The sequence below is a fragment of the Patagioenas fasciata genome, chromosome 2 (genome assembly GCF_037038585.1).
Source record: "Patagioenas fasciata isolate bPatFas1 chromosome 2, bPatFas1.hap1, whole genome shotgun sequence".
NCBI classification, from domain to species: Eukaryota; Metazoa; Chordata; class Aves; order Columbiformes; family Columbidae; genus Patagioenas; species Patagioenas fasciata.
In genome coordinates this window covers 25,903,461-25,921,729 of record NC_092521.1, presented here as the reverse complement: position 1 = coordinate 25,921,729, position 18,269 = coordinate 25,903,461, and the positions used below count along the sequence as shown (strand labels likewise).

The following is an 18,269-nucleotide window of genomic DNA, read 5'->3' as shown; positions in this document are numbered from 1 at the left end:
CACAAAACCACAAAAAGTATTTAAACTGCCTTTTTTTGAAAAGAAGTGTGCAAAAGCATTTTGTTGGTTAGACACTTGCATGTAGCTCTCCAAAAGCTCCTCTGAGTGTGAGGCCACAGTAAATAATGCTGCACAGCAAATGGGTCTGCTTCCTGTTGCCTGATGGGCTAGAATACCATTCAAAATTCCTCTTCACAGTTGTACCCATAATCAGTATCAGTGAGTCACCACAGAAAAAATACCCACTAACTTCCATCATCCTTCATCCAAGCTCCTGGAGAGCTGGTGTTTCTGTGTCACCACTGGTTTTAAGACCTTATTTGTATTGGATGTGTTCACACCAAACTGTCTGGGTTGTGACTGGGGTTGACATGTACGTGTGCTATTCAGAGGTTTTGACAGAGGTGTCACTCTCAACTAGGAGTTTGCACTATTTCCAAAGTTATAGCTATAGTGGCCTGAGTCTTCGTACACAGTTCATATAACTTAGAAGCGGGAAGAAGCCTTGATATACTGGTGAAGAGTCATTAGAAGCCAAGAGAAGACAATGTAAAAAAGTTCTGTTCTGCCATGTCCCTTCATGAGGGAGCATATCTGCTCTCTTTGATAGCTTTTCCAAAATAAAGTGGATCATAAAAACCATCAGTGATGATAATCACTACTTAGCTTTTGAACTTCTCATAGTTTGTTCCTTGGCTTAAATCTTATTACAGGTACTTTATCCTTAATGATACCTCAGGTTTGCTGACTATGAAAGAAGGAACCCCACCAGGAACATACAACATAAAAGTTAGAGTCATTGATGGAGTCTGGCCAGACGTTGTCTCAACCATAAAGGTTATAGTGAAGGAAATCAAAGATGATGCCCTCCATAATGCTGGTTCATTACGAATAAAAGGTAAGCAATGGGATGAAGTACCTTAGCATCATAATACTGAAATCTCCTTTTTAATGTTACTGCTGTGTTACTTAGAATTCTCTTAGACAAGGGATGATACTTGGTAGTTTTCTAGGTAAGGGTTTCAAAATGCACCTTTGTTTGCATGGTCCTCTAACACTGCATGTAGAGGTGCAGCTATGGAGAAAAAACATAGTAAGAAATGCTTATCTGATGCAGAAAACAAAGACAGAAGTTTTCTGCACCAACTTTTTAATGAAAGACTAATTTATATTTAAGAAAAAAAAAATGAACAAGTGTCTGCCTGAAATTCACTACATTGTTTCATTCTTTGTAGAAAAGTAAAATCTTCTTAAACATGTTTCTAATTTAAAAGAATTAAAAAAAAAAATATTTAGAGGCAGAAAGCTTCAGAACACAAATCCTAAGCAGAAGCTAGCATGGAAAATTTCAGAGCCTAAAAATGAAAATACTCATGAATTTACAGATAAGTGCATTTTCTGCAATCTTAATATTTATTCTGTGGCGCTCTTATCTTTTATTGCTACAACAGTTGCAAGATATGTGTTTGTCAGGTTTTTAACTTCTATTACAGATATCACTCCTGAGGAGTTCATATCCCAATCCTCTGAAAAACAGAGTAAATACTATCAGCTGAAGAAGCTGCTTTCACAAATTATATCAGTCCAACTGGAAAATGTTCACATTTTCAGTGTATTAAGTAGCCCAAGTCAAACCAAAGGAACTGATGTTTGGTTTGCAGTTTATGGTCCACCCTATTATAAAGCAGAAAAACTTAATGGCAATGTAGCAGCCTCCAGAGGGTGGGTAAGTATCTGTACTACATATGAAACCACAGCATCTTCTCGTTGTGTCTGTTCAGATAATATCCATTGCCTAGTGAATGTGTATACTTAGAATTACTAACGGAGTTATGTGTGAGAAAAATGGATAGTTTTAATCAGTGAAGTCAAACAGTCCTTTAGCACTTACTGTAAAAGTTGCAAATATGAATGTTTTAAAAGCCAGCCCATAAATACATATTAAGTCATTCAAACACAAATAGCTTTTAGGAATAGAAACATGTTTTTTCCTATTAAAAACTGTAAAACTCTGTATAAAGGATGTGTTTGGGAGTTGCATTTCTACATAGTGTCTTAATGTTTCAGTTTATAGTCTACTACACAGAAACATTCTGTAGCTGAAACTCAAAACCAGTCAAAACTTCCATCTTTCTGAGTTAAGAGGGAGAGGCACTAAAATAACCACTCTCTGGTGGAAAACCAGGTTGGAAATGTGAATTGACAATTTAGTAAAGAGTATCAATAAGAGTTACAACTCACTCTGTTGGAAATGTGTCTGTTGGTGCTCAGTGGCTGAAATAAGAGTTATGTTTAGAATTAGGGCTGCAGTACCAAATCACTTGTGCCGAAAAGCGTATTTCTTCATTGCTCAATGCCTCTCCAGCCTTCTCAGTATTTTTAAGACAGAAGTCTAAATTAAAAATACAGTTCAGATGCTATGTGATTCAAATTTATCCACTCAGCTTATGATGAATATGATATTTTTGTCATATAAGTGCCTAGTCATCCTATAACTGACTTTTACCAAGGCTTTGGCCTTAATAGATAGATACCAGGCTGAATGGCCTTTGGCTGGATGGAGTGAGGTAGATGTTGGAAGGAAGTTGCACAGTTTTGAGAATAAATAAGACTTCACCATTTCTTGGCTGTCATGAGCTTCCTCTCGGTGAGAAAGGCAGATGAATGCAACTAATTGTTCTCCACAGCTGGAAAACATCTTGGATATAAATATCACCCAGATTGGCATTGATGAATGTGTGACTGCAAACTGCACTCACAGCAGCGGATGCATCAGCAAGCATGAGCAGAATCATATGCCAACAATAACCACAGCTGGAAGTGTTTCACTGGTGTCTGTGACAGTCCTGAGTCAGGCCCTGTGTGGCTGTGCAGCTCGGGAGAATCCTCATCTCTCCTGCTCCTCATACCAGACAAATCCTTGTCTCAATGGTGGCACATGTGTGGATACTGATTTGGGCTACAGGTAGGTAAAGCTTTGTCTGGTGTGCAAGCAAAATGCTTCTAGCTCAGTCTGTAAGAACAGGGACTGGAAGCTTGGGGAGGTGTCATTACATGTCTTCTCACTGTGCCAGATCTGAGTTTTGTTATAATTCATGTACAGGTCTTGCAAACAAACATCTGTTTTCAGGTAGGTATTTAGGTTCATCATAATCTCCGGTAAAACCTTGGGAAGTTTGCAGACTACACTGGTTCCTTTAATGTTATCCTGCAGAATGTTCTTGTTTTGTGCAGCCTACCTTATTGTTGTTAAACACATAAGTCATGTCATTTATGTCACTTAATAACCTCTTCCCCACATTCCTTGCTTCATGTTTTCTCAAAAAATGACATCTCAAAGGCAAAGTATCATGAAGATCAAAAAAATAATGGGACTACACCAGCTCCAAATGAGCCTAGTCCCCTTCCAGAAGCAAGCTTTAAGCATGTTTGCTTAAAAATGGTCATCCCAATGTAGGAAAGCAGGAACAATTAGCAAGCCTCTTCTGAGAACCCTTGATAGGGATGATAGGACTCAGACTGAAGATGCAGAAGCTGTTGTCATGGTAAAGATCTGAGCCTGACACTGCTGCTCAGAGGTAATGAACCAGGGAAATTTTGCTGCCCAGAAACCCCTTGGTAGTGCTCTGCTGTCATTTTCTCAACTCTGAGGCTTCTTCTGCTCCATTTTCAGTGGTTTTGTGAGTGATCTTTTTCTGCATCTCACCCCTGTTGTTCTGCTCTCATTAGGTACAAGCAACCCATGGGAAGTAGAAACTAGGAAATAGGGATCCAGTTTGTCTTCCTCCCTGTCCTCCTGCCCATTTCTGTTGCCCCTCTGGTTTCCCCCTTAAAGTTTTTGGTATTGTCATGCTCTGATTAGTCTTTTCTATAGAATCCCCAGAGTATTAAGGAAAGAACTCCAAGCATCTATTTTTGCTAGTTTAAAAGAAACAAACCAGTAAGTAGCTTGCAATAAGAGTGAAGTTATCAAGATCTGTGACTGTCATTCCCTTTCTCACTTTTTCTGGGTGATATTACCTTCCCACAGCCTTTCTTTACTTTCCTTGCCAGTGTTACAAACTCTTTAAATAAGCTGATAACTAAGCCTAGTGCAAAGCAGGTTTCTTTTTTTGCTGAAGATATTAGAGGTTTTCGGGTGCTTTGTATATTATGTCTCTGTCATTTGTTCACAGAATTATTCTTTCATAGACATAATATGATTTAGAACTAAAGCTAAATTGTGTTTGTACAAACAGGTCAATAGGCAACATATTGTGACAGGAGTTTTGTGAGTGCTTGGGCCAGTTAACATGGGCACCTGTGTTTAAAGTGGAGAGTCCTGCTGTGGGTAGAGCCCTTCGTGACTTCTGCTTGGATGGTGGATTTTTGCTGGGTTTTTGTTGTTGTTGTTTTTTGTTTTTAATAGATGCAAATGTTCTGCAAATTTCCATGGACCAGACTGCCAGCAGACAAAACGCAGCTTCAGAGGCCACGGTTATGCCTGGTTCCCTCCTCTTAAGCCCTGCTTTGAGAGCCGCATCTCCTTAGAGTTTATCACTGAAGTCGCTGATGGCCTTCTGCTGTACCACGGGCCGGTGGCACAAGGACAGCCTGGAGAATGGGAAGATTTCTTTGCATTAGGTGAGCAGCTTAAAGATTTTGGAGAATAAGGAGAATGCAGAACAATTTGCCAGCATGCCCCTGTGACAGAAGCTGGATTTTTTTGAACTAGCTAAAGAACTCCTCCAAGTAAAATCTAACTGTAACAGTCATTTCAGCTGGGTTTGTGTGGGAACATGGTTCATGGGTATCAAGTGTAAGAGACTTTTCTTTGCAGAGCTCTCTGGTGGTGTCCCATCGCTGACTGTGAGCCACAGGTCTGGTGAGCTTTTCCTGCAGCTGTCACAAAAAGTTAATGTTGCAGATCGCCGCTGGCACAATATTAAAATTATAAATGATGGAAAGGCAAGTGTAAATATAGACTATCTTGTGGAAGCACTATTTTGTGTACCTAGTTATCCCTTCCAAATCCTTCCTCTCTTCTGTAGAGCTCTCTTATCAATCAGTCTTTAACCATCTCTGCAATAGCAGGAATTGAAATGTGTCAGCTCAGGTGTCCGCTTAGTCTTGAAGCAGTGAAGCAGAACAAGGCCTGGAGAAGTCCAACCCTATTTTGAAACTGGCCCTGCTATCTTCTGTGTTTTATGGTCCTCTCTGTTGCTTAGACTACACAGCTGTGATAATCCAGGGGCTAAATGCTTCCTGGACTGATGGAGTAAAATATCCTTAATTTCTCTGAGTAGGAAATCCTGCCCCACCAAGTGAGTATAGACATGCAGCACAAAGGAGATAGATATGCTTTTGTGTAGCAGGAATCCTTGCTGATATAACACTGGCATCTGCTAGGCTCCCCTTTCCTCTGCCCCATAAGACAAGCTGGGTGGCATGTCAGGATCTGGGATGGGGAGCCTGACAGACTGTCTCCTCTGCTAGATTGTCTCTTTGGGTTCTGATTTGGCAGAGAACTCCAAGAAAATCCCATCTTCCCTCTATCGTGTCAGTGGCTTGGCGTAGTCATGGTAGAGTCAGATCTTTTGTGTAGCTCCTTAGTTATAAACCATGTACAATAACCTTCCAGATTATGTGAAAGTGTTTTATTATTTTAATAAAGTTTCCTGTAATGTAATTGCTAGTTACTATTCGCTCTTCTGCTAAGTGAAAGAAAATGTGTAGTTTAAATGTGTGCATGTCTCTGGATGCAATTGTTTTAAATAATGCCTTTCTCTAGAAAGTGAAGCTGATTCTTGACCACTGCATAAATGTCTCAGTTAGAGGCAATGACAGTGTCATTAAGAAGATCTCCCAATTGGATCTGTCTGCCTGTGAAGCCTCTGGAGAGACTGTAGGATCTCAAAGGTAAAAAACAAAAAACCCCAAGAACTGGAAATATAATTATTCAAGACCTAAGGAAAAAGGGGGGAAAATGAGCCAAGTTGCTGATTTTCTCTCTCCCTCCCTCCCCTTCAGCATGGACAGGCTCTTCAGTGGCCACTGGCCCCTGCAGCTGGGTGGAGTTAAGACAACTTTCCCTTACCACGATTCACAAAGGCGCTTCAGAGGTTTTGTTGGCTGCATCCGCAATGTTGTTGTTGACAGTAAGGTAGGGCTACTAACACCAGTCTTTAATTTACTGCTGTCAACTGTAGACATCTGATGTGTTGCTTCTCTTTGTCCTCTTCCAGGTCTACGATTTAGAGCACCCTGCAGAGTTCTTGAACAGCGCTCCCGGCTGCGTCCTTACAGATGAAATGTGTCAGAGTGGGGGGATGGCCTCCTGTGGCATCCATGGCAAGTGTGTTGGTGGCTGGGATTTTTTTCACTGTGACTGTTCCCCAGGATATGCTGGACCTGCGTGTGAAAAAGGTACTGGGGAGAAATTGATGGTGAGGATCTGCGGAAACAGCATCAAGCATATTGCTTTAAATTTGTCACAACATTGAACTGAGTAGCCTAATGGGACTGTGCTGTACTCTGGGAATTATTTAGATCACCAGCGATGTAAAGATCTTTCTAACTCTTGTTGAGTAAAGATAATGTCACAGATGAGGATCTTGTTGAGACCTGCTTTACTTTACAGGGGATGCAAGTGGTCAGATGGGTTGCTTTGTCCTTTTCATCACAGCATCTTATTTCACAGTGGTGAAAGATGAAACATTCTGATTTACGCTTTCTTCCTCTGATCATTATGATCACAACATGTAGTTTAATGAACAGGGTGCTATTTGTCACCATGCAGCAGTTGTGAGAGTGATTAGGTTGCCAACTTGGTATGTTCTCTCTGCGAAACCTGGGGACAACAACCCTCATGTCCTCAGGTCCAATTTTCTGTCTATAAAATGAGGATGATTGCATTTGCCTCTGTCACTGGAATGAATTGAAGGTTGTGCAATGCCCCTAGACCACAGCAGTGGGTTCATGTTAGGACATGATATGAGGCTGGCTCCAGCAAATGTGTTATCCTGCACAAAAGCAGCATGAAGTATGTGTCAGAGAACAAAAGCATGCGAAGGTGATAATGAAAACGTCAGAGATGTTGTAAGGAAGTGAAAAAAAAATAAGAAATAAATTATTTAACTCCTAGTAGACCACAGCCATGTTCAGGGTACAGAGGACACACACACTCAAAGTTGGCTCTGTTTTCTTAATACTTTCAGCAGCCATCACTCTGAAGCAGAAATCAGAAGTGAGTTACAGGTGTTTATTGGGACTTCACCTGCCCTGTGTCTGCCTTCTCCCCCTAGGTCAATAGGGTTAATCATAACAGTTTGTAATAAGCATCAGTGCTCCATAACTTGGGGGGCTTAATGTAGTGTTGGAAGATAATCTGGTGTGAATGAGCTACAGGTGAGGATGAGCAGCAGCAAGAAGCTGGGAAGGAGCACATGCAAGCTGGCACTGAGTCGATGTGTTGTGGTTAACAGACAGGACGGGTGGTGTATTGCACGTACCCTTTCAGCTCAACGTGCTCAGTTTTCCTTTTTGTATACAGAACAATAATACCCTATGCAGGCAGCCAGATCTTCTCTCCCTTTCTCCATCCACCACACAAGGCTTAAAAAATGTGACAGCATTTTACTCAGAGGAAGCTCTGTCAGTTCAATGGGGTGAGGACTGGAATTGTAAGTGGTGTGCTCTAGGCCTGGAGCCTTCACTGTTTAAAGTGTTTATAATGACTACGGAAATGGTTCATACTGTTCAGTTATTTGTATTAATGTTTTGCAGACAGATGATACTGGTTTCTAAACATCTGCCTAGATCTAAATCTTATTCTGTTTTGCATTATCTTGGGATGCTGGTTCACAACCCAGCTGCTGTATTGGCTCCCACCTCTCACCACTGTGGGACAAACCAAGTGCTCAGAAAGTAATTACTTGAAATCCATTAGTCATATCCTGATGTAATTGGAAAACTTCGATTGGTTCCAGCTACTTCTAGTACACTGGACTGCCAAATGCTGGTGTTTAGCTGATGCTTTATGAATTGCTGAGCCGTACTCGTAGCAAAGGAGAAGACAGCAGGGGACAGGAGTCACTGTAGTGTCCCAAGAAAATCCAGCCCTGCTCATCAGCTAGACCCTGTAGCTGGAGAGATAGCAAATGAGAGAGAACAGTGAGCTGGGAGGAATAATATGAGGGGAATATGTTAGAGGAACAAAGAAAATATGCTTTAAGAAAGAAAAGAGAGAGGAGAAATAGTGAGAGGAAAAGAGAACGTGGAAATTAGGTCTCTTGATAATTTGATATATCAAGCTGAGTGGTGCAGTTGACATACCAGAGAGATGGGATGCCATCCAGAGGGACCTGGACAAGCTCAAGAAGTGGCCCATGTGAACTTCATGAGGTTCAGCAAGGCCAACTGCAAGGTCCTGCACTTGGGTCAGGGCAAACCCCAGTATTAATACAGGCTCGGGGATGAAGGGATTGAGAGCAGTCTGGCCAAGAAGGACTTGGGAGGGACTGGTGGATGAAAGGTTGGACATGAGCCGGCAATGTGCACTCACAGCCCAGAAAGCCAACTGCATCCTGGGCTGGATCAAAAGGAGCACGACCAGCAGGTCGAGGGAGGTGATTCTGCCCCTCTGCTCTGCTCTGGTCAGACCCCACCTGGAGTTCTGCATCCAGCTCTGGAGCCCTCAGTACAGGACCTGTTGGAGAGGGTCCAGAGGAAGCCACAAATATCATCAGAGAGCTGGAACGGCTCTCCTATGAGGACAGGCTGAGATGGGGTTGTTTAGCCTGGAGAACAGAAGGCTTCAGGGAAACCTTATTGTGGCCTTTCTGCACTTAAAAGGGGCCTGTAAGACAGATGGGGACAGACTTTTTAGCAGAACCTGTTGCAATAGGACAAAGGGTAGCAGTTCTAAACTAAAAGAGGGGAGATTCAGACTAGATATGAGGAAGAAATTTTTTACAATGAGGGTGGTAAAACACTGGAATGGGTTGCCCAGAGATGTGGTAGATGCCCCATCCCTGGAGGCATTCAAGGCCAGGCTGGATGGGGCTCTGAGCAACCTGATCTAGTTGAAGATGTCCTGCTCATGGCAGTGGGGTTGGACTAGATGAGCTTTGAAGATCCTTTCCAACCCAAACTATTCTATGTCTTGGGAACTGGATGAAGTACCCCACCATCAGCTTGGCACTTTCTGGATTTCTACTTGCATGATGCTGAGCTCAGATTAGCTGTTGGTGACCCAACATTACTCCTGCCCAGTTAGTAACTTGGACTATGTCTTTATTTGGTAAAAAGAAGCTTCATCTTTTCAACTACGCTGTGCCCAGAACAAGCAGAACTAGGATTGCTGTCAGGTAGTGAGACTGAAATGGGTGCTTGCTGCATAAGAGCACCAGGGTCTGGGAGGTTTAATGGGCTTTGATTTCCACAAAAGTGCAGCCCAGATCTCTGCTGGATGACTCCCAGATGGATTCCACAGGCTGCTGGCGAAATAATTAATTTCAGTTCATTTTCCCTAGTCAAGATAATAAACACTGACTTAATCTCTCCTTGTAATTTAAAAAAAGAAAAAAAAAAGTATTATGACTTTTGATTCTGTGCCTGCTCCAAGGCTTTCTCTCCTGCTGACTGAAATGGGAAATAAAGTGTGTATTTTCTAAGAGTGAGGTTTACTAACCACAGGACTAAACTACTGAAAGAAACGTTAGATTATCTTTTTTTTTTTTTTTTTGTCTTCAGATCGGTACCAATTACTTTACTGGAAATAATGTTTCAGATCTTTTTAAAAAAAAGGAGCTATTTGTCTCAGTGTAGGAGTGATTGAGTAGAACATATACCTTGTGACATGCATAATGTTAGAGACATTATCTAATTGTCCCTTTCCTGCCTAAATTTTGTATCCTTGATTTGTTCTTTGTCTCTTAATTCCGTTAGGAGTGGGGGCGTGCTTTCCATGATGCTTTATTACATTGTGAAAGCTTCTTAAGAAGTAAAATGCTGACATTCAGAACTGGTTAATTCTCAAGCAGTAGAGATCTGAGTGAGCAGTTTTTTATGAGATTTACACTTTGATTGTTTTGTGTTTTGCTTAGTTCTTCCAGAATGGGCTTTTGGAAGGGACAGTTGGATCCATTATGAGCCGAGAAGCATCCTCAGCAGTCACAGCACTTGGATCCAGCTGATGGTGCGAACCCGCATCTCCCACAGCACCCTGCTCAGCTTGGCCTCCACAGATGGGAAGGGGTACATCCGACTGGAGGTGAGCAGCACAAAAGCCATTCTGTTTCAGTGCTCTTAATTTGTCACAGAATACCTCAGTAAGACAAAAGGCTGCAGTTTTCGATTAAGGACGCCTATTATTTAGAGTAATAAAAAGCAAGCATTTTATACATGAGGGTAACTACTCTCATTTGTGTTACCCTTCTCAGTATTACCTTTTCATAACATAGATTCTAGTAGTTTCTCTGCAAAAAGTACAGATAAGTGCATGTGATACACATGAATGGGGAAGAATTTTTGTCATGCCTGCCTTTTCCCTTTGCTTTTTATCTGTCTCTGGCTATAAAACTTGTCTCTACATTTTTGTCATTGAAAAAAGCTGTTTGGATTATACTAGCTAGACAGAGGCTAGTTATTCCAATTTTAACATGAGGGACAGGTGGGAAGACTTAGAGCTAGACATCAACAGCGAAATTGATAAAAAGGTTCATCTGAGTTAAAAGAGCAGCCTGTAAAGAAAAGAGTTGATAATTTCCGGACCTGTAGTTTTCTTGTGGTAATTTTTATCTGGGAATAAAGCACTTAAAAACAAGAGTGCCACTTTCATTTTAAAACTTGCATCCGTTTCTTGAGGCAAGACTGTGTTAAAACATTTAGAAGTGCATTTCTGCTATTAAAGGTCTTTATCATCTTCCTCTAGGTGACTGAGGGTTTCTTTAGTGTTAACTTCAGCTTGGGGGACAAAAATCACTCTTTGAGAATAAGTACATTACGAATAAACAACGGCCAGTGGGTTCTTCTGACCATGGAGCGCTACAACAATGAATTTACCCTGCGTGTTAACAGTGGTGGAGGTGATCAAGAAGTGACCTCTGTCTTGGGTACAAATAGATGGTTTGAAATGGATTGGGCAAGCATCGTGCTCGGAAACCGCCTTCCCGATCATTCAGAGGGTGATTTCCAAGGTAAGTGATATGAGGGGTTCCTAAAAGGAGGGAATGATAGCCCAGAAGTGGCATTTTTGAGTGTATTGTAGAGTTTAAAACCAAGGTAAGAATTCCCATGGAGACTGCCCATGAAATCCCACCTCCTCTACTAGGGAATTCAGAGCTAATGTTCAACTCTCTATTTGCCATTGTATCTAGTCCTAGTGAAGATGTGAGATTTCCTGTAGATATTAAAAAATAACACTTCAGATTTTTTTTTTTCCCCATGCCAGAGGCCCCAGTCAGGGAACTCATGCTGTGATCTTCACTCCCTTTTTGCCTTTGAAGGGTTTCAGGAACAGACAAACACCTGGTAGGAGGAGAAGGATTTGCAAGGCAATTCATGGTGCACTCTCCATTTCCTGGTGTGGGATCCTGGAACTGGAGATTGTGGCCCAACAGAGGGGAGTTTTTCCATCCCATTGCTTCTCATTCAGCCCCTCATTTACGATTACATTTTAAATGTAGATTAATGTAGTGGAGCTGTTCTGGTTCATAGTACAATTATGCTAAGTCATTGCATTGGTACAACCAAGCTGTCCTGGAGGAGTATTGTCGATCTGTATGTTGGCCAGGGCACATAGGCACGTGTCCTGTAGCTGTTCTTCTAAAACAAAACCAATAAGCACTATGAGGATCTTTTTAAAAAAAAGTTTTAAGTTTTCTACAGTGCTCTAGGGTCTCCTGTATATGTGTTGGGAGCAAGGCTTGAGGTGGGGAAGTTGCTAACTTAAGGTATTTCTCTGTATATTCCCCTGCTTTGATGCAGGTTGTATGCGTGATGTCCAGCTGAATGGTCTGCCGCTTCTTGTGGAAGGCAAAAGCACGGAATTTGGCTTAATTCTGAGGCGGCAAGGTGTCACGATGGGATGCCATTCCAGTGCCTGCAGCAGCCAGCCCTGTTACAGCCCTTTTCTTTGTGTAGACCTGTGGAGAAAATACGAATGCCGGTACCTTAAGCTTTTGTTTTCACCCAGGGGTGGTTGGGAAGTTGTTTCTTTCCCAGGCAACTTGCTTCTAACACTGAAAATCCCCGTGCTGCTGGCCAGAGAGCGCCATCCCAATGGCAAATACTGCTCTCCATCTCATCTCCCAGCATGGGCCAAACTTGCCTTTTCCTGCAAGTCTGATATGGATCCTATTTACCCCACTATTTTTTCCCATGATGAGAAGATCACAGGCCAGTGAGGAAATGAAATTCCCTTTCACAAAAGGTGAATTGCAAAAACTTTGGTCTCTGCTCCTCCGTGCGAAAATTCTATATATTTTGATATAGTCTATTTATATTATCTGTATATATCTGTAAAAATATATATATTGCATATATACTATATGTATATGCACATGTATTTTCTGTAAAGAAGGTGAAATTAACCATACTTTGAATGAAACAATGGGACTTTCAAAATTAGACTGTCACAAAACTGGATTTTAAATCAGCTGCCCAGAGCCAGAACCAAAGCCCATCAGCTGGTATCCTATGCAGTTAGTTCCTTGGAGAAGATCCACTCTTTACAGAAATTTTTCGAAAATATATTAAAATATGCAAATCAAAATGCGCTATCTCTGCTAAAAACAAACAAACAAAAACAAACAACAAAGCACACAGAAACAAACAGAAATGCAGTTAAACACAGGACTGTGAGTATATGCCACTTGAATTCCTTCAATTCAGCCAAAATTTGATCTTCTGATGCCTGGTGATTCATTGCTGAAAGAGCTGTGAGATAGTCCTAAATGTGCCTTGAGACACTTGCTTCTTCAGAACAGTATGAAGGCTCTTCCATTTATTCTCTAGTGTTTCTTCTTTGGTTTGCAGAAAGCAGGTCTGTGCCCCCCACAGCATTCCTCCACGACCTCTCCAATTACATGTCAGGAGAAATCACTTTCTCTGCAGATTGAAGTCCTAAAAGACAAGATGGGTCATTCCAAGGAGGTCAATGTGATCTGTTTCCCAAAGGCCAAAATGAGCATTATGGAGTTTATACTAAGTACTTGCTGACCACATTGATCTCAGCTGTCCATTTCCTTCCAGAGGTTTTGAACAGTCTGTAGGAAAAGGGTTAATCTGTTCAGAAACTGATGGATGCCTTTCTTAAGGAAGGAGTGAAACTCTTCTGCATATCTTCTGGATAGGGAAAGCAGAATGAATGTTCCATGTTTTCATAAGCTTACTAGTTCACCATGTTAGAGTTTACATCTGTTTCATACTCTCAATGTGAAGTTGTGGTTTGCTTGTAAAGACTTCAATTATTGACTTTAAGGACATAGTAACAAATGGCACAAAACTACATACAACTCCAGGTGCTTTGTGTGCCTAAAAGGTATCTTCTGCTTTTGTTGTTCAGGTGTCCAGCTGGGAAAGTAGAAGTGACGGACAACCTTACAGGGCTCAGACACTGTACCTCGTCACCTTGTGGACACTGGACCTGTAGGAATGGGGGTACCTGTGTGGCTCAGTCCCAAGACAAGACAATCTGCCAGTGCCCTGAGGGTTACAAGGGAAGATGGTGTGAAATCAGCCAGGTGAAAGCTGGAAGACCTGTTGGACTCAGCTCTGGCTCTATTCTGGCAATCAGCATGTGTCTCCTTGTCTTCCTAGGTAGGACAGCAAGTACTTTTTGTCTTTCTTTTTAATCTTGTACCTTGCTCCATTGAATCAAGTCTGCCTTACCCTTGGATGTTGTGATCTGTGTTTCACTTTTTCTGGAGATCACCAGTAGGGAGTTGATTTGAGGTTGCTGAAAGACAGGCATTAGCACATAGTTACCATTTACTTGCTTTGGAGACAGTTCAAGCAAATTTAGGACCTCTCTTTCAGAATAACTTATTTTCAGTCCTTAAATAAGAGTTTTCCATGTATGTGTACAAATCTGTGTGCAGCCACACCATCTGAAACTCCCACTTGCCCTGAGCCCTTACATGTGTAATAGGTAGGACCTACAACTAGTACATGCTATTCGCATATTAGAAAGGCAGAAGTATTTCTCTAGAACATTTATGATATTAATGGGCAAGCCTCATTAAGTGTGGGGCAGAAAGAGATGGTCACGGTGTGTCCAGCTTCAGGTGCACTTTGGCTGGAAAGTTAATAACACCACAAAACTGTTTCTCATATTGATGAAGAAAAACCACATACACATCTCAGAATAGTAAAGGCTCCGTGATTATATTACACTTGTAACCTTCATTAAAATAGTGTTTTACTTACTTTGGGTATCTTATTTACTCAGGATTGGTGAAAGGCCAGAGATTGGCCAAAATGCCTTCTATTTAAATGGATTCCTTTAGGTAAGTAAAATACCCTTTTAATGAAGTTTAGAATGTAATATACATACATTATTCTTTACATTCCTGAATATAAGTTGTTTACATATTAACAATTATGCATTAGTTACCTGGGAATTTGGTTGTCAAATTAAGAGTTGATTTGATATCTCAGGAGTCATGTAACTACTTATTGATCATGTGTTGTACTTTGTCATTTGTCATAAAACAAATATGTGTCTTTATTTCTTCTAGCACTCTTGGTCTCCTACACGGTGTGGAGTCAGTGGGGAAGTTCAGGGTTTCGGAAAGGAGGAATTTACCACATTCCTGAAGAGCGTGAAAGCTGGGAGGATGTTAGAGAAAATGTCTTCAATTATAATGAAGAAGGAGGTGGAGAACGTGACCAGGTATGATGCAGCTTCAGTCCAATCTTTGCAAATCCAACCTTTCTTCACTTTCCGTTCCCAGACCTTTTATTTAACTTCTTGTCCTTATCCAATTGGCTTTTTTTTTTTTTTTTCACGTGAAGTACTCTTGAGGAAGAACCTTCTACTTCAACCCAGTCTCTACATTTCATGACACTGATCATCTGTGGCCACCTTTGAAGAGGCACCTCTGGACACAGCATTCTTGCTTTAGCTGGAGACTATCATAATGCAAAGGGACTTGGTGTTACCTGAACTTAGCCCTCTGAACTAGGCCCTCTCTTTTCTTCAGTTTGTTGAAAACTCACAGAATCCAGTTTTGTGTTGCACTGAGTTTTACAACATATTTTGGAACCTGTTTCCTTTTGTGTTGTTTCTCTCTGATATTTACGTTCTCTTTTTTTTTTCTCTTTTTTTTTTTTTTTTTTTTCCTTCTCCAGAATGCTTATGATATAGATGAACTGAAGAAACCTCTCCATACCGTTTCCCACTTCTCCTTGAGGGCAGCTGCTCCACACTCCAGGACACCCACTGGCCCAAAAAGAGACTCACTCCCAAAACATGCACATCAGAAACAATCAACATCTGCTGTTACCAGTGTCCCAGACTTCAAGGAATATATTTCTCAAATCATCTGGAAGGCAGACAATGATCTACAGAGTCTTCCAGCTGACACTATTCATTTTTACTGCTTAGAAGGGCAGTGTTCTGTAGCGGGGAGTCTTAGTTCCTTAGACTCCATTAGTGGCGATGAAGATCTAAATTATGATTGCCTCCAAGAGTGGGGGTCAAAGTTTGACAAGCTTAAAGAACTCTATGAGGTCTCAAATGAACATTCATAACCAGAGTTAAAGGAACTTGACACATTGCTATGACATATGAACACTACTTTTAAAAATGCCCTTTTTTATATATAAGGTACATCAAGTAACTTACTTGATGCAAGTTTTTAGTTATAATAGTATGATATACTCAGTTTTCATGGAAGTGATAACCTGAACAGTCTTTTTATATGCACTGTACAAACAGCTATTTAATAATAGAAGTGCAAAGATTTTTAAAGCATGAATTTTCTTTTTTGGAAGGTAGGATTTGTATTTAATAGCATTATAATATCCCTTTTTATTTGTGTAGACCAGAGTGGCTTACTAGATTTGTCCTGGATGCAGAAACTTGAATTATTTTCTCTCTAGTATTAATATGATTCCTACCAGGTAGGTAGCAATGGGTAGGGCATTTTTTTTAGTTGCATTCATTTTAGACTGTGAACTAATTATTATTAATGTTAAATATAAAACATTTTACATTTTTGTTTTCTTCTCAGCTTTTGTCTTATTCTTCTAAACTGTAATTTCCTTTGACATCACACACACCACACCACTCACTGTTACAGGCTGCTCAATTGTGGAAGACTTTTTCTGTCTGACCCTTTTTCTAATTACCTCTAAACAGGGGAAAACAGTGGAAAGATCCTAGCTGTGAATGGCACTTTGTTGGTGTGACAATTTTACACTCTGTCGAGGGTTAAGATTGCAGGGTGACAATAAAACCATGGCAGATGTATTGTTAACCTCCTCTCCCCCCACTTCCCCTTTCAGCGCCTCCCTCTCCCCCCTTCCCACTACGGACAGGAGATCAGGAGGGAAAGAAGGACAGAGAGAAGAGAGTTGGAAAAATTAAAGATGTTTTACTAATGCTACTAATAAGAACAGAGAAAATAATACAAAATATACAAAACCAATCTTGTAAGTCTCAGCAACTGCAGAGCCGGCACCCGAAGTCCGGGATTGGATTCTGCAGCCAACCGGAGCTGGATTCAGTCTCTCACTAGGCCTCAGTTCGCAGGGACGACCAGCAAGGTCCTCTCCTAATGTTGGCCATAAGCAAAAGGGATGAAAAGGGACGAGATCCTCATGATCTCCCACTTTTATATGAAGTGTTCATGTGAATGGAATGTTATACACAGTTGGTCAGTTTCTTGGTCACCTGTTTCTTGTTGCCCCTCTCGCGAGATGTCCATCCGTGCTTATCAATAACTTTTCATTCCATTGCTATGTTTACCAAAACGTGTATCTGGTTCTCCAGGGAAATGCAGCTAATATGAAGGCTTTAGCTGACAGGCAAATTCACTAGAAGAGAAACTTGTTTTTTAACAAAACCAGGACGCACTCTGAAAAGCGAGGGTAAGACATAGGTAAAGTTTATATTCAGTAAGCTTTTATTTCCATTGTCGCTTTCTACACAGAGCCTTTCTTCAAAGTCTGCAGCTAGAAAAGAGCTGATAGCAGGCGTGAAGAGAAACTAGAAAGAAATCCAAGCAAAAGTTGGAACTGAACTCTTTCAATCAGGACAGGGATTGTGAAAATTGGGATCCTCGAAAGAGAAATCAAGGGAAACTTCTACCCTGTTCCCCTTTGCCTCTTCCTACTCCCACTACCCAAAAAAAGGACTGTGGTTTGAGAGTAAAAAGAGAGTCAGGAGCTTCTGAAACAGAACACTGACTTGAACACTCACCTCTGTGACCGTGGGTAAATCACCTTTTTCTTTCCCTTCCTGTCTTTCTCACCTCTCTGACATAGAGGCAGCTCCCGATGTCTGGGGTGATATGTAAATGTTAGCAGGTGTTTACAGAGTGCTTGAAGCTCTGAAGTGCTCAGTTTTGGCAGTTTTCTACTCAGTGCTTTTTTAATTACCAGTACACCACCATATTCCATTCCTTTTTTTTATTGAAGTCTTGACACTTCCTTTAATTTACAAATATTGTTTTAAAATTGAGTCTTTCATCACTGTTCATCATTTTACATGGCATAAAAAATGCAAATGTAAATTAGTTTTGTATCTAGAAGGAAGATTTTTATACTGTTAGAACAAGTATAATTTACACTCCAAATTGATTGAACAAAAACCACCACGTGAACTGAACAAAATTCATTTAATAAAATCATTTATATAAATTTTACTAAAATAGTAATATTTATCGGAGGGATTTGGAGCAAAGAGTCCGTATGTGCCACTCCTTCATGACAAAGTCTCACACAGCTGGGCATTGATTGTTCTAACAAAGTCATACGAAAAAAAAAGCTATATTAACTTATAGCTTAATGTAAATTTTCCCTCCTTTCTAAAGATACATGGTCTTGTAAGAAATTACAAAATCTCTTACGTCCGAGTGTATTACCTATGCTGTGCTGCGAATGAAAACTGGTGAGCCCCAGAGCTTCAGTAAGGCGACTGTTCAGAGTCTTGAACTCTATAACATTTTTGTGAACTCTATAGCATTCTATTGCTCTTTATTAAGTTGCCTCTTCTGAACTTTGTGTCACAGTATCACACTGTATCACAGTATGTTTGGGATTGGAAGGGTCCCGCTGGATGG

At 40.9% G+C, this 18,269-nt stretch overlaps 1 protein-coding gene across 1 annotated transcript in view; it reads left to right on the top strand.

The window, feature by feature from the left end:
* Positions 1–17,847, top strand: part of LOC136098249 (neural-cadherin-like) — a 55,392-nt gene extending 37,545 nt beyond the window's left edge. Inside the window, exons 20-33 of the mRNA XM_065831495.2 lie at positions 714–898; positions 1,494–1,726; positions 2,688–2,965; positions 4,409–4,623; positions 4,820–4,947; positions 5,771–5,898; positions 6,010–6,142; positions 6,225–6,405; positions 10,086–10,252; positions 10,913–11,177; positions 11,968–12,148; positions 13,547–13,800; positions 14,721–14,875; positions 15,334–17,847. Coding sequence (XP_065687567.1) covers positions 714–898; positions 1,494–1,726; positions 2,688–2,965; positions 4,409–4,623; positions 4,820–4,947; positions 5,771–5,898; positions 6,010–6,142; positions 6,225–6,405; positions 10,086–10,252; positions 10,913–11,177; positions 11,968–12,148; positions 13,547–13,800; positions 14,721–14,875; positions 15,334–15,735 — 2,905 coding nt within the window. The 3' untranslated portion in view covers positions 15,736–17,847. The remainder of the gene's footprint in view (positions 1–713; positions 899–1,493; positions 1,727–2,687; positions 2,966–4,408; positions 4,624–4,819; positions 4,948–5,770; positions 5,899–6,009; positions 6,143–6,224; positions 6,406–10,085; positions 10,253–10,912; positions 11,178–11,967; positions 12,149–13,546; positions 13,801–14,720; positions 14,876–15,333) is intronic.
* The last annotated feature ends 422 nt before the right edge of the window (positions 17,848–18,269 follow it).